This window comes from Sturnira hondurensis, unplaced genomic scaffold (assembly GCF_014824575.4).
Source record: "Sturnira hondurensis isolate 20B ecotype Veracruz unplaced genomic scaffold, ASM1482457v3 Scaffold0010428, whole genome shotgun sequence".
NCBI classification, from domain to species: Eukaryota; Metazoa; Chordata; class Mammalia; order Chiroptera; family Phyllostomidae; genus Sturnira; species Sturnira hondurensis.
Genome location: NW_028083059.1, coordinates 6,267,473 through 6,282,410, shown reverse-complemented (window position 1 = coordinate 6,282,410; position 14,938 = coordinate 6,267,473). Strand labels below are relative to the sequence as shown.

Genomic DNA, 14,938 nt, shown 5'->3' with positions numbered 1-14,938 from the left:
GTCTTGAAGTGGGCCTCTTTGGGTTCCTCTTGACTGAGACTCTCTGTGTTTCCTGGATTTGTGTGACTCTCATCAAATTAGGGTTTTCCATCATTACTTTTTCGAATAGGTTTCCCATCCTTTCTCCTCTTCTTTTCCTTCTGGTACCCCTATTATTTGGATATTACTGCGTTTCATATTGTCTTGTATTTCTCTTAATCCCTCTTCATTCTTTCTGAGCCTCTTTTCCTTTTCTTGCTCTTTCTGGGTGTTTTTTTTCTACTTTGTCCTCCAGCTCGCCGATCTGATCTTCTGCTGCATCGATCTTGATTTTGATTCTTTCTACTGTGTTCTTCAGTTCAGATGTTGTATTCTTCGTTTCCTCTTGGCCCTTGATAGTTTCTATTTCCTTTTTTCATGTTGATGTAGTTTGCAGCGAGTTCACTGTAGTTTCCGGTAATTCACTGTGAGCTCATGGAGCTTCCTGATAACCATTGCTTGGAACTCAGTATCTAATAGTTGAGTTGCCTCTATTTCATTTAGCATTCTTTGTGAGACTCCCTCCTTTCCTTTCACTTGAGGGTTGTTTCTTTGTCTTCCTATCCCAAGAAGAGTCGTGTGAGACTCTTCTTGTTAGCCTCAGCTCCTTAAATTGATCTATTCTGACTCCCTGGGTGTATGGTGTGAACTTCTGTGGTAGAATACCTGTGAGATTCAGTCATGCAGTCTCCTTTGGGTATCCTGGTGTTCACCGCTTCCACTTACTCTTTTTTGTGATCAGTTGGAGGGGAAGGCAAAATGGTTTAAGACAGCAAGAGAGTATTCTATGCTATTTACAGGAGCAGCCAATAAAAAAGAAATAGGAGATACTTTGGCTATGTATAGTGTTAACTATGATATTTCACCCAACTAGCCACTTTTTAGAAAGGATGGACAGAAGATAAGACTCTTCTTTGGGAGGGAAGGATTGTGAGTTGGATCTAGAAAGCAGTGAGGTTGTGGGAGGTTAGATTCTGAGGTAAGGTGAGAGTAAAGAATAGTAAATAGGTGTAGTGTGTGAGGGATAGAGTTAACTACTACAGTAATAGAGTTCAGGAAACCATGAAGTGGGCTAAGATCTGGGAAGGGTGTTGTGTAGTATTTACAATAATATGGAACAGGTATTATTTATAATAATATTAGAGCAACAATCATATGACAGAATCGATGTGACAGAACAAGAATAGGGAGAATTGGACCTTCAGTTGTGTGCTAATGGAACACAAATGAAGTGAAGGACTGTAAATTAGCACTACACTATGAATGAGAGAATAGGGGAAACCTGTCAAATGATACAATATAACCAGCCAAGCAAAGAAGACTAAATAGAAAGAAGAGGAATACAAAAATATTATTCAAATACAAGATGTAAGAATAATAAAAATAATAATAGAAATATCCAATAACTTGCAGGTTCTCTGTAATAGCAAAGTGAAATTTGTCTCTCTGTCTCAGCTGTTGGGATGCCCCCAACTCTGATCTTTTCACAGTTCTGTTCCGGGTTTTTTTGTCTCATTTGTGGGTATTTAAAAAAAAAAAAGCAGACTAAGAAAGGTAGAAGAGATAAAATTGGAAAGAAAGGAAGAAGGAATAAAACAAGAAAGAAGGTAAAAGAAGCAAAGAAATTGAGAGATAAAAAATAATAAAGATTAAAAAATAAAAAATTAGTTTAAAAATCAAACAAACAAAAAAACTAAAACAAACAAACAAAACCCCCCAAAAACCTTTTGCTAGTTTCAAACTGGCCGAATCAGTTTTTCTGTTCTTGCTGGCTGCAGTAGGCTGAGGGGCGGGTTTACAGATGTGGGCTCTGGGTTTCTGGAGGCACACACGCTCTCTCCATGGGTATGGTCCCCACATGTTCCACAAAGCTCTCTCTCCCAGGGGTTGCTCACGCACAAGGTGAGGCCACCTCTGGGTGCACATTCTTTCCAGGGCTGTGCGTGGGTGCTCACAGCCCCTGTGTGTTTGCCACTCAGTCCTTACTCTCCTCTCTGTGACTTCAAGCAACCAGGTCTCTCCCAGTGCTGCTCAAACCCTGCTTGGTCAAGGAGGGAGCACCAACCCAGCTCTCTCCCAAGAGCCCTGTGGCCAGCCCAGGGAGTGCTGGACCTGGGGCTTCAGCCTCCCTGGTCCCCATGCTGATCCCTGGGCCCTTATTGTCCTGAGGCACTCTCCTTACCGTCTGGTTTTTCAATGTCTGCTACAATTTTTGATCTCCTATTTTCATATATGCTGTGGTACTATTGGCTGTCTGCTCTGTTCCTCCATAGACTGGCCAGGTTTCTCTCCTGTGTGTTGGGGGAAGTGGGCTCTGCTCCCTCTTACCTAGCTGCCATCTTCCACCTAATCATTCTTCTATTTGGGTACATTTCTGTTTCTTTTTTTAAATCATTTTTTATTGTTGTTCAAACACAGCTGTCTCCATTTTAAATAAGTAGAGATAAAGGGATTAAATAAGTAGAGATTGTACTTTATCAGTACAATAAAATGAGAAAACAAAAAAACAATATAAGAAGGGTTCCCATAAAAACTGAATTAGAAATATGTGATGAAAACTAAAATGCATTTTTAAAAGATTTGTATTTTTGAGCTCATAGAAAGGAAAGGATAATGCTACCAAAGAGGGGGAAATAATAATAACAACAATCAACTGTGGATTATAATGGAAGAACTACAGTTAGCTTTCCCTATCTCTTTAACAATTAGTATTCTTATCCAAGAGTAGTTTTCCTTAAATCAGTATATTTCTTAGTGAATATGAACTCAGTCAAGTCTTCACTCTTCACATTCCACAACCCACTCTCCCAGTCCGGATCATTTAGCTGAGTCCTCGCTTACCCCTCATTCATTAACAGTGAACAAATATCAATACAAGTCTATCTGTACAATGTGTCTTCCTCCAACCTTTATCTTATTAACCGCCAGTACCTCCCCCCACCACTTACCCACTGTCTATAGAATCAGTACAATTTTCCCTACCTGGCCCCCATCTACATTCCCATTCCACCTCTCAGATACAATCTGAGGTGCTAAGGTGAAGTCACTTCATTTCTCAACTGTGTCTAATTTCCTATCCCAGGGATGGATACTGTCAGGAGCATTCCTTTATGCTACTACCAAAAGTATTTCCTTACTCTGAAATGCCCTCCTATTCCTGCTGTTAAAAGTCCAAAAGTCTTTGGAGGCCCAAGTTAAGTCATGCTTCTCTTAGACCCCTCAGTTAAATTAACCTTTCTCTGGCAACCTCATGACCCTTTGAGACTAATTTGGAACACTGTTCTTATTTATCTCCCACCATATACTATGATTGCTAAAAAGCAAGAAAAATAACCTATTTATCACTGTATATAGTACTAGATAGACTATTGAGGGACTTGCATATAGTACACGCTCAACACATGTTGGCAGAATTGCTTGACTGACGTTGTTTTTTTTTTTTTTCAACGCCACAATCTTTAATCTGATATGTCTCTAGAACCCACTGGTTTCAAAGAAGTCAAATCCCTCAAGGTGACTTTGTGTCCTGAAAATGTCTGCTTCTCCACCGACTGTATCATTAACTACCTTTGTTCTTCTGTTTAATTCAAGATCAAGGAGGTATGCAAGCAGAGAATCCCAATGCGGATCCCTAAACCAAGATCTACAGGCACCAATAAGCCTTACCCTAAAGCTCCTCCAGGGCCAATGGATAAGCCTATTCACCACACTGGTTATGGGAAGCTACACATCATAAGGACTGTAACCTCCAACACTTTCCTCCACATGGGAGGGAAAAGGTAAGTCATGCCACTGCACTGCCTGGATAAATTCATCTAGAGAAACACCTGGAAAGCTGCAACTGCCACTATGGAAGGCCAAAGAGGAAAGGCCATCTCTCCAGGAAATGGTGAAGCAGCAAATGACAGACAGTTTACTCATAGGTGGCTGGATCTGTGAATATTATGAAAGAGCATCATGAAAGAGCAGCATATCTACAATTATTTTTACTAATATGTGCAAATGCTGATACACACAATCACTGGCCAACACATACCCCTCAAATCCTCATCCTACAGTACTCCAACCCAAAGTTGGGACTATGTACATTATGCTAGGACAGGAATGAATTCACTTGAATAGTTCAAAAGCTTTCTGGTGAACCCAGAAGTAATCCTTCTTTCCACAGAATTTTACTGAATTATATTCTGCTAAGAAGATGTGCTGGCAAGAATTTCTAATCTGCTTCAAGAAAGTAATAATATTTCCATCAAAATAAGGGGGCAATTAAAATCGCACTTAAGGTCTAAAACTATGATTTCCTGATGAGCTGGAGAAAAAAATAAGTGGTAATTCTTAGTTACAAGAAGGAAAAGAACAATGAAAATGAGTAACAGCTGAACACACCCTTTATGTGGCCTACCTGATAATTGCTGGTGTACTGTACACACTTGACTTCTGATACTTATCCCATTTTTCCAGTAAGTTGCTCCGCCTGTACATACCAGGCATGGATTATACGATAAGGCAATCATAGGCCTGTAAGGCAAACCATTTCAAATTGCTATTGCTACTTTCTATTGTATAAGCAATAGGGACATTTGAGAGTTAAAGTTCAATAACATGGAGATATTTTAGGGAGATGTGAATCATTGTCCTAAGTGTTAAAATAAAATGACATACTATGTCATAGGACACTCTTTAATCAACATCTCTTCCCTGAATCAACTCTATAGAAAAATCAGTTGATTAAACAAAAACTTGTCATCAGGAGACTCAAAGTCCAACCTTAGTTTTTCACTCATTTGACACTGAGCTTGGTATTCATTAGTTGAGGCTTTGAGTTTCTCATATGTAAAACAGGAGAGCTGAACAATTCTTCATGTCTCTTCCATTTCTCATTACCCATGAGTATGTTCACGAACTAAATGTTGAACTCAACCAGTCATCGACAAGGTGGAACTCAGCCCCCTAGCAGTAAGCTATAGTCATTCTTTTCATCACCCTGAAAACTACCATTGAATGAAAAAAAAGATATGTCTGTAATTCAGTGTGTACAGAGTAACATGATCTTTTGAGACAAAGCATTTTTGACACGAGAGAGAGTTATATTTCATAAAGCTTAGTCAAAAAAAATACGAAGAGTATGACCCAATGTTCTCTGCGATCCTGCATGGAGAACTAGAGGCATGATCCCGGAAGAAATCCTCATGGCTAAATTCACTGCTTCAGCCCGCTGTCACGAGATGGAGCCAATAGAGCAGGCGCAAAGAAACTGGGATTCTCCATGTCCATCCAGTCAAGCCGGATTCAATGCATTGATGCCAGTTCTACCTCTATTTCAAGGAGAAGGAGAAGGAGTGGAAGCAAGGGCAGCTGAGCTATGCAAGACAAAGAGAGGGATAACATGCAGTGGTTCCAGAAGGCAAATAGCAGAGGGGAAAGGTAGGAAGGCCAGGTGAATTAAAATCTAAGGTAAAGGAAAGCGGTAAGAGAATAGCAGAAAGAAGTGGACTATAAAAGAAGGTGATGAAGCTGTAACACCAAACATAATACAAAAGACAATTCAGAGGGAAGTGCAGGGCAGTAACAGGTGGATAGTGCAGTGGGAAAACACTGTGTAGGGAACTCAGCACTGTGCCTGTCGAAATCAGGTAACGTTAAGTGAGCAGAGGATGAGTAAAGGAAGGAGAAAAGAGCTATTCAGTTAACACATAAATGAGAAGATGTCCTAAGAAACGGCGATGGTGTACGACAGTCAGGAAAAACAGTATGCTGCTGCGTAATATCCAACATTGATAATTATACTAATGGAAAGAATAAAAACACTGGACCTCCTATAGTGGAAACCAAACAGACTGAAAAGAAGCATAAAATAGGAAAAACAAAGCACCAAGCACCAACAGTCACAGCAAATACAAACACCCTGGGAACAATTTCATCTTGAAGAGGAGCACAAAATATGTTTTATGTTAGAGATTCCAAAATTGTTTTCTCCTGTGTCAGGAAACTCCCTAAAATATATTTTCATGGCAAGCTGGCTCAAGTTCAAACTCAAGAAAGAAAAGAAGGACAAGATATTGTACAAAGTACTAAAACACGGTAGGAAGATAGCAATACTTCTCCATCCAGTAAGCAGTTGTCATTTAAAGAAAGAATCCATCTTTAAATGACAGTACAGTTCTGATCCCAACTAAAGAAAAGTCTTTAAACTAACAAAGTCTATTTTAACAAAAGCATTACCAACCAAAACCATACTTATTATAAGCAATATGCAATACAAAACAGAGTTTTTGGCCAACCGAATATTTAGTTTCAGTGATTTCTGAACTATTTTCCTTAGTAACTGTGTGAAATAAAGCACAGGTACAGAGATGTGTGTTTTTACAAATTGAGGGCAAGCTCGTCCAACAGACTCACTTCACTGCAATACTTGTTTTATTGTGGTGGTCTGGATCTGACCCTGCAATATCTCCGAGGTGTGCCTGTATCTGATTTTACCAGGAATGTGACTGTTCTAATATATGACTGATAATTATGGGCTGAGTAGTGGAGTAATTGATATAAAACACAATTCCTTCTGGTATACGTTTAAATTTCTCCTTCTTCAGGGGACATGTACCATACAGCCTGGCTTCAGACTTTGAGTCTGGGGCACAAATTTGGCCTACTATCTGTTCCTCAAAAGAAGGAAATTTCCCAAGATGTGAAAATTACATGAAATTCAAATTTCATTGTCAATAGATTAAGTTCTATTGAAACACAGTCACACTTGTTTGTTAACATATTTATTGTCTGTGATTGTATTTTTGTTAGAATGGCAGAGTTGGGTAGATGCAGAAATAAATATCTGGCCAGCAAAGCCTAAAATACATACCATCTGGCCTTTTGCAAAAAAACATTTGCTGCCCTCTGTCTAGTGTGACCTGGACTAACAAGTAACTCAGGTACAGGAGCTTAAGAAAAACTTAACTGACTAATTTTTAAAAGCAATCCTAATAATTGCTAATAAAACTAATAATTCAGTTAAGAATTATATGAAAGCTGACAAAAATGGGGAAACTATATTTCAAGCTTTTTGTGATATAGTTAGTAAATGTACATGTAATTCTATGAATGCACTAAAGTATTCAATTAAAAAACAGATAAGAACAGATCAAAGAATTTATGCCACAAGATAATGTGTTACTGTTGAATCTGAGGGAGGAAATGGAGAACTTTCTAGGCCTTCCAAACTCCTGGTATTTTTGAAGAGATTCATAGACATTTAGCAAAATTACAGCATAACTACTACTGTCCATGTGATTTGGAGAAATTTGTGTAAATTGTATCTTTAAGCGTTCACAATTGTTCTCAAGAACTTGTTTAATCATTTGCAAGAATGATTACTGAACTCAAGGGGTTCACCACTTGGGGTGCTCTCAATTCAAAAATGAGATGTGGATATCGCAAGGTAGTTTTCTTTACTTCCAGTAAGTCAAGGAGACAGGGTGTTCATACCCTAAGGTTTGCCTCCCTGAAGGGAGGCTTAGTCATTGCTTATATACGCTATATCATCAATTTTACATGTTGCTTTCTTATTTGCAGTTGGCTATACTTATCAGGTTGAGTTCCCATCAAGTTTATCCTATTTATAGCTGGTTTGCAAAATGTTGTGCTACATTTTAACATTTAGCAAGGATAGCATTTAGTCAGAATGGCCTGGACTTTGAGACCCTTGTCCTATCTAACATATACAGTAAAGTGAAACAAGCCAATGACAGTTACCTGTGGATCCATGTTACAGTCTTCAAGTTCAGAAGAATGACTAATAGTGGAGTGCTCCCTCTCTCCATTCTCTATCTTCCCTTTTAAAATGTATCCTGCCCATTTTTTGCCATTGAACATGTGTCTTAAAATAATATTATTTGAATTTTGATTGAACCATATCAATGTATAAATCCCTTAATGTAAGCAGATTATTTTCCTCCTCTAATTCCATTATAAGTGTCTCAAATAGGGCCAAGTGTGAGAACTCAATAAATTATTTGAAAATGACATGCCCTGAAGTTGACTCTCTGTTCTATGTTGTTGAAAACCACTGTTAATATTCCAAGTCTGCATTTTGTATGTTGAGGCACTGCTTTACAACATCTACTGTGCATGTCTGCCTATAGGTAAAACTGATAGTGTAAAGGCCTAACTTTGGTGTGAAAAAGGAATAAAAACCAAAACCCCTTGTTATTCAGGTTAGAAGGATAGATCCAAGGTGTTCCCCTACTTCATCATTTCAAAAAAGAATTCAGCATAGATAAAGCAACAGGATTTGAAGGATACTATAAACATTACAAAAAAATTTACAATGATCACTTCAGCTATTGTGGATAGAATGATCACATTGGTTCTAGGTGATGAAAGCTGTCACCTGTAACTATTGGCTCATTTACAGTGCAAAAGTCTGTTGTCCCCTTTCAAAAGATACTTTATAAAACTAAATCCAAATACAGTTAGAATACAACGTTGTACAGTTGTACAACAAGGATTTCTAACATATTCTTGAAAGAGAAAAGCAGCATCTGAAAATTGTCAAAACCCTAGCCAGAATTTTGACAACTCTTCTCGTGGACCAAATTTCTTTAGATGTGCAAGTCCTATTTTGAGGTCTCCAAGATGTGGCTACGAAATTAATTACTCAGTGAAGAAATACTTAACAAGTGTCCTTGTCTACTGAGATACGACTTTAGGCCCTAAGGATGCAGCAAAGAATGAGATAAACGAATCCCTGCTCACATGGAGCTTACATTCTAGTGTGAGGAGACCATAATAATTTACCAAGGAAAAAAGCTGGTGGTAAGCATTCTGCTGATAATTACCATAATGTGATAATTAGTAGAACTACTCTAGACTGGTTCACTTTTTGGTGATATTTGAACTGAAGTCTTAATATTAAAAGGCTAGCCATTTGAAATTGAGAAGGACAACCCAGAAAGGAAAAAGAACAGCTACTGTAAAAGCCTAAAACCGAATGAGCTTGGCCTGTTGAGAGTCAAAGTGAAGGCTGGTGTGCTGGGCCAGCATAGAGTGGAGTAAGTAGCAGAACACTTGGCAGACACACGTCACGATCAGTAATCTCGGTTTTATTCTGTGTGTCAGGGAGGAGCCAATGGAGGGAACAATTTCTATTTTAAAAGAATCACTCTGGATGCTGAGTGAAGAGCAGTCCATAGAGGGACAAGATGGAAACTGGAAGCAGTTAGTTTACTGCAATAGTGAAGGAAACAAAAGGATGATAGCATGTATTCTTTTAGATTTACTCTAAAAAGTTTTAGAATATGTTTTGGAGGTAGAGACAAGAGTTGACAGATCGGGTGTGAGAGGAGAAGGAAATAAATAAATCAAAATATTCCTAGGTCTTTGTGGAATCAGGTAGTTGGTGATTTGATTTATTGAGATAGGGAACTTTGGAGGAAGAGCAGGTTTGGGAATAATCAGGTCTCATCTGCATTTGACACGCCATGAAATAAGTAAAGACTTCATGAAGACAGCCAGTATGTGAGCCTTGAGCTCCAGGATCAAGTCTGAGTTCCTGGCAAAGAGCTGGTTCTCGAAGTCCAATGGTACAACCCACATATTTGTATCCGAGTAATCGATATACTTTACAAGAGTAAACTTAAGCAGATTAGGGGTTAATAGACACAGTTTGGTAAGAATGATGTATATAAACAGAAGGGTTTGTAAGGTATGGGCCTCTATGAATTGATAAAAGAGTATTATTTTAGCAATGATATTCTTACCATTGATAATTAGAGTAATTATTTATGAGAAATTTAAGTGCACAGACTGGTTTCAGATTGCCTGCCTATGAATGACAACCTCCTCACCAACCGAAAAACATTGGGCAAATCACTTAACCATTTAATACGTCTATTTCCTCATCTATAAAATGGGGACCACAGTAGTTAACTACCTCATGGTGAACTTATGAAGATTAAATAAGCTAATACATGTAAAGCAATCAAAACAGCATCTGTCACACAGTAAGCACTCAACAATTCCCATTGGTATCATTATCTGCAGTCTCCCACACTACACTTAGAAAGTGTCTGTCTTCACACTTCAGTTTTCTAGTTAGGTGCTTGGTAAGAGATAGCATCAAAAACTCAGAATGAGCTAGGGAAGTAGATGAAAAACCCACCTCAAAGAAGTGGAGGCTAAGAGTCTGCAGACTGTTAACACCATCTTCTTTAAAAATAAGCTATGTGCTCGCCAGTATCCCTAAATCCGCATGTGCAGCCCTGACCCAACCCTGGAGCTCCAAACTCAGCTGCCTGCCGGGCACTGACTTGGTAATTTAATTAAATAGGTAATTTAATGTTATTGGAATAAAGAGGGAAAACAGTGTTCTCTTCAGTCAGTGACTGATTAAGTGACCACCTCCAACTTCACAAGTCACAAAATCCATGCAGTGAATAACATTCTCTCAGTTTTCAGCTTCACACTGAGTCTCAGTAAATCTCAGGCAAATGCCTCTGCTGACTTTATCATTAATGTTTGCAATCATGATACTATTGCATGCATTCTTTGCTATAAATCAATTCAAATAATTCCTTAAAGTAGGCAGGGAATAAGAAAATCAGTGAAATAAAACGAAGTATTAGATGCCATTAGATGACTCCTAGGGTCTCCTGCCTAAAGCAGACTGCACTGCACTGCGTGCTCCTCAACAGAAGTAACTCTTAGTTGTCTCATCCTAGACGGTGACTCCAATCACCACCAATGACGTCACCAAACGAGTGATCAGACATCCCAGGTGGGATAGGACAGTCCCAGCACAATTCTAATAGCATGGCCTTCCACTCTCAAAAGTGCCTAGATTGGATGAAAAATTATGCCTGCTTATGGATATGGTCACCAAGAACTCTACAGCATCCTGTATGCATGTATTCACACATTCATTCAGCTGTATCTATGAAACACCAAGTGCCAGGCCCCATGCTGGGCTCCAGCACAATGCAGGATTATAATATAAAAATGACAGGTCTTGAAGAGCCATAAAATGCATGTAAAAAGGGTCATATTTAGGTCAAGAGCCACAGTAAGAGCCTGTGAATTTCATTCCGCATCTAAGAAGTCATGACAACAGCAAAACCATGGTACATTTTCTTAGACACCCAATAAACAGCTGGATACATTAGACAAGTGTTATACACAGTATAAAGCCAACAAATATTTGTTGAATAAGTAACTAAAATGCTCCCTTGTATCATCACCATAGGTATGAACTGTGATCAGGTGATAAGGAAAGATGTTTACTTTTACAAGTAGCATAATACACAACAGGAATAAAACCATCAATATAAATATCTTACTTTTCTCTGACTGAAGGCACTATTTCCACTTTGACCTTCAAAACAAAATATAATTTATACATCTTAGGCTGATCTTTCCCTATTAATGTAGGCAGAATCAGGAAATCTAAATTGGTTCAGCTGTGATTTCTTCTGAATTAGAAAAACCACAGATTAGTTAGGCAAATTACTAGTAAATAATCACTCAAGCAGATCTCAAGGAAGCTTACATGCTCACTTTATTTAAAAGCAGTTAATAAAGCAAAGGCCTCCAAAAAATTTAGTTACTGATAGTTAGTCTTACAGCTAGAAGGAATCTAAGAAGTAAGGTGATCCTGGGGACTCCAACGCACTATCTTGACGGGGATCCTGGCAACTGAGATGAAGGAGGCTTTAACATGTTAAAGTTCTACTAGATTTAATGTGTAGAACTGTTGGTGGGTAAAACCACTAAAAAGATAATCCCTAGGGATCCCTCATTTTACAGAACCTGATACTGTGGCTCAGACAAGCCATGTAATAATAGTGGGGAATTGTGACTTAGAAAGTCAAGCACTCTTGACTAAACTCTTCCCAGATCTTTTCCTTGCCATGTATTCCTAGAATACTTTTCTCAGTTTTTCATCTATAAAAATGACACCTTTAAAAGATGTTATAAAGATAAAATAAATTCATATTTATGAAAACATCTGATGCTCTATATAAGTTGATTTCCCTCCTTCCAAAGGATAACTAACTTCAGAGACACATAGCTGATGAGGGGCAAGAGGCAGGACTAGAATCAAGAATTAGGATCCAGTTCACCACTAGAAAAGAATTCAATTATTTAAGTGGTCTCTACCCTTGAATCATACCATAAAATATAGCTTTTAACACCTGAGTTACGGAGAAGGGTTATTAGAGTAAATTTGGGACAACACAGGCTACAAAGAAAGATATTTGTGCCTTGAAACACAAGGCACAAATACATTTACTAGAAATACATTTACTAGAAATACATTTACTAGAAATACATTTACTTATACATTTACTAGAAACAAAGATGCAAAAGAATCAGGAAGTTTAATGGAGGAAGTATTATAAAGGCTACCTTTTTTAAAACAACATCTGTTCAGTTTGTATCTGAGAGCTGCCCTTGTGGAAACATGGTTTGTAGAATTTTGTTGTTTTTAACAGATATCTCACAACTCATATTTCAACATTAATGTTCACAGCAAATGTATCAAGTGTCAATCACGTGCAAGGCCCTGTGGACTATACAGACCTAAATCAGACTTTGGCTTTATCCTAAAAAAAAAAAAAAAAATCTCAGAAGCTAGTAAAGAGGCAGACTCTGAATAAAGATAAAGTACATAATTGTGTACTAGGCCTTATGGGACCTGAAAAGAAAAGTTCAAGTACAGACCTACAGTGAGAAATTAATGCAATCTACTCTAGAGTAAAATGTTCATTGCCTTGGCATTGGGTATACATAGCACAGTAAACACTGTCTGAATTATAGGCTTGTTCCTGACCGCAACTAGTTATGTGCACTTGTCAAGTTACTTAACATCCTTAGGTCTCATGTTCCTCATCTGTAAAATGAGTGAGTTCAAACGGACGATCTCTATCTATCTAAGCTTCCTTTAGGCTCTAATAATCCAAATTACATCATGATGGTGATAATAGCAAGAAAAACTAGCTTATTTTACCAAGCACATATTATGTACTAAGCGCTGTATTAAAGTGCCTCATTTATATTATCTTCATTTAATCCTCAACACAACCTTATGAAATTGGCATTATTATTATTCTTATTTTACAGACGAGGGGGAAAAATCAAAACAGTATTAGAGGACTGTAGTCGCCATTTGAACAGAAGCAGTCTGAACCTAATCCAGAAGTTGTTCTTAATCACTACACCCAAAATGTGTGCCTTTATGAAAACTGTTTTATCCATTAAGAAATAAGGGAAAGAAAAACAAAGGTTGGAAAAGGGTCATTCGAGACTGGCGGGCAGGTCTTAGTTGATGTCATACTTGTCTGTCCCACGTGTCAGTAAGTCGCACGCACCTCCTCGGCTGTGCTCGTGAGCTCCCACGGCTGTGCGCGCCACAGCTGGACCGAACCGGTGACTGCCCACCGTGGCCCCAGAGGGGGCGCCAGGAAGGGCTTAGCGTGGGGCGGGGGGAGTGGGGAAGTGGTGGTGGGGGCTGGATGAGGCCCCGCAGGAGAGGGGCAGAGCGGGTACCTGGGCTGCTGGCTGCTCCAGCAGGCTGGTTCTCCCACCAGTCGTCTCCAAGATCGTCTGCCATCTTCACGCGGGACTCGACGTGGGCGGACCGCCACGGATAAGCTCACGGGGGCAGAGACTCCCGCCGTCTCTTAGCCGGGGGTCTGGCGGTAGCGGCACTCGGAGCCTCTCCTCTGACAGCGTCGCCTCCGCCCCGCAGCGATGGCGTCACAATCTCCGTCCCGCCTCTCCTGCAGCCGCGCCTCAGTCGTCGCAGTTTCCACACCTGTGCTCCTGGGGAGGCTCAGTATGGAAACGCAAATTAATCTGCACAAAAACACAAAGACAAGAAGACACATAAAGAAGCAAAACAGATTACAATTTTTAATCAATTATTTGACCCTTTAGATTTTACTTTTGCCGAAAAGTTATTGTCGAAAGTGGGAAGTAGAATGCTAAGATAATTTTTCTCTGTTCAGTTTCAAAGGCCTGGAGCCGCGGGACCAGACCCGAGCACGTGGGTGTGTTTTCGTTTGTGGGTTAGTGTTTGGGCGTCCTTGTGTTTGTCCAGTATGTTCTTATAAATCGTGCACGAGAACTCATGACCATGAATTTTGGGCCTTTGATGTAAATGTAAAAGAGCTTCAGCTCTTTTTCTGCTGTATATGTGAAGAAAAACGATTGGTCCGGAAGGGCTCGCCCGCGGACAGTCCAGGTTGTAGGGGGAGGTGAAAATCTTCTCCGCCACAGCCCCTTCGGTCGTGACCCCTCCCTCGGTTTTGAGAAACTAGGTAAGAACGGAGCCCATTGCCGCCTAACTGTATGTAAGAGACCTGCAGGTGATTCTTGGCACACTTTCAACATGAAGTGGCAGAGATGGGCGAGGAAAACCCCGTGGTCGCTGAATGTTGGTGCCAGTTGTAAAATAAGTGTGGGCGATGTTTTCAGGACGTCCTTTGTTCACAGCGGTACAAATCATAGAAAGTATTAAATACACGCAGTGTGCTGGCGCTAAGCTTGCAGTAGTGGTTTAAAGATGTGTACGACACGATCGCGCCGTTCCAGTGTCACGGAGTAGAGGAGATAGAACTTGTAAGAATAAAAGTCCAAACTAATGTAGAATACATCCTCGTAAATGACAAAGACCGAGAATCTTAATCTGATGAGGATAGGATTAGTCATACGTGAACAATTGCCCAAAACCCACCGACCTATTTAGGTGGCACAGGTTAGACTTTACCGGTGTGTCGTAAAAGGGAAAATAGGAGATATAAGTGTAGCAAATGTAAAATGATCTGTAATCTTTCATGAGGAAATGTAAGTAGCAGGAGATTATGATGGTTGATAGATTATTGAATAGGAAAAATGGATAAGAAATACCAATGTGGAAGAGGAAATGCCA

The 14,938-nt window shown here is 39.4% G+C and overlaps 2 protein-coding genes across 4 annotated transcripts in view; one reads left to right on the top strand and one right to left on the bottom strand.

The window, feature by feature from the left end:
• The window catches only part of FILIP1L (filamin A interacting protein 1 like), a 312,935-nt gene extending 307,403 nt beyond the window's left edge, over nt 1-5,532 (top strand). For all 3 annotated transcript variants that reach the window (XM_037058926.1, XM_037058928.1, XM_037058927.1), the window contains one exon: nt 3,610-5,532. In XM_037058926.1, the coding sequence (XP_036914821.1) occupies nt 3,610-3,801 (192 nt within the window). In that variant the 3' untranslated portion in view covers nt 3,802-5,532. The remainder of the gene's footprint in view (nt 1-3,609) is intronic.
• Nucleotides 1-13,770, bottom strand: part of CMSS1 (cms1 ribosomal small subunit homolog) — a 395,148-nt gene extending 381,378 nt beyond the window's left edge. Inside the window, exon 1 of the mRNA XM_037058929.1 lies at nt 13,555-13,770. Coding sequence (XP_036914824.1) covers nt 13,555-13,618 — 64 coding nt within the window. The 5' untranslated portion in view covers nt 13,619-13,770. The remainder of the gene's footprint in view (nt 1-13,554) is intronic.
• Nucleotides 13,771-14,938: the final 1,168 nt, after the last annotated feature.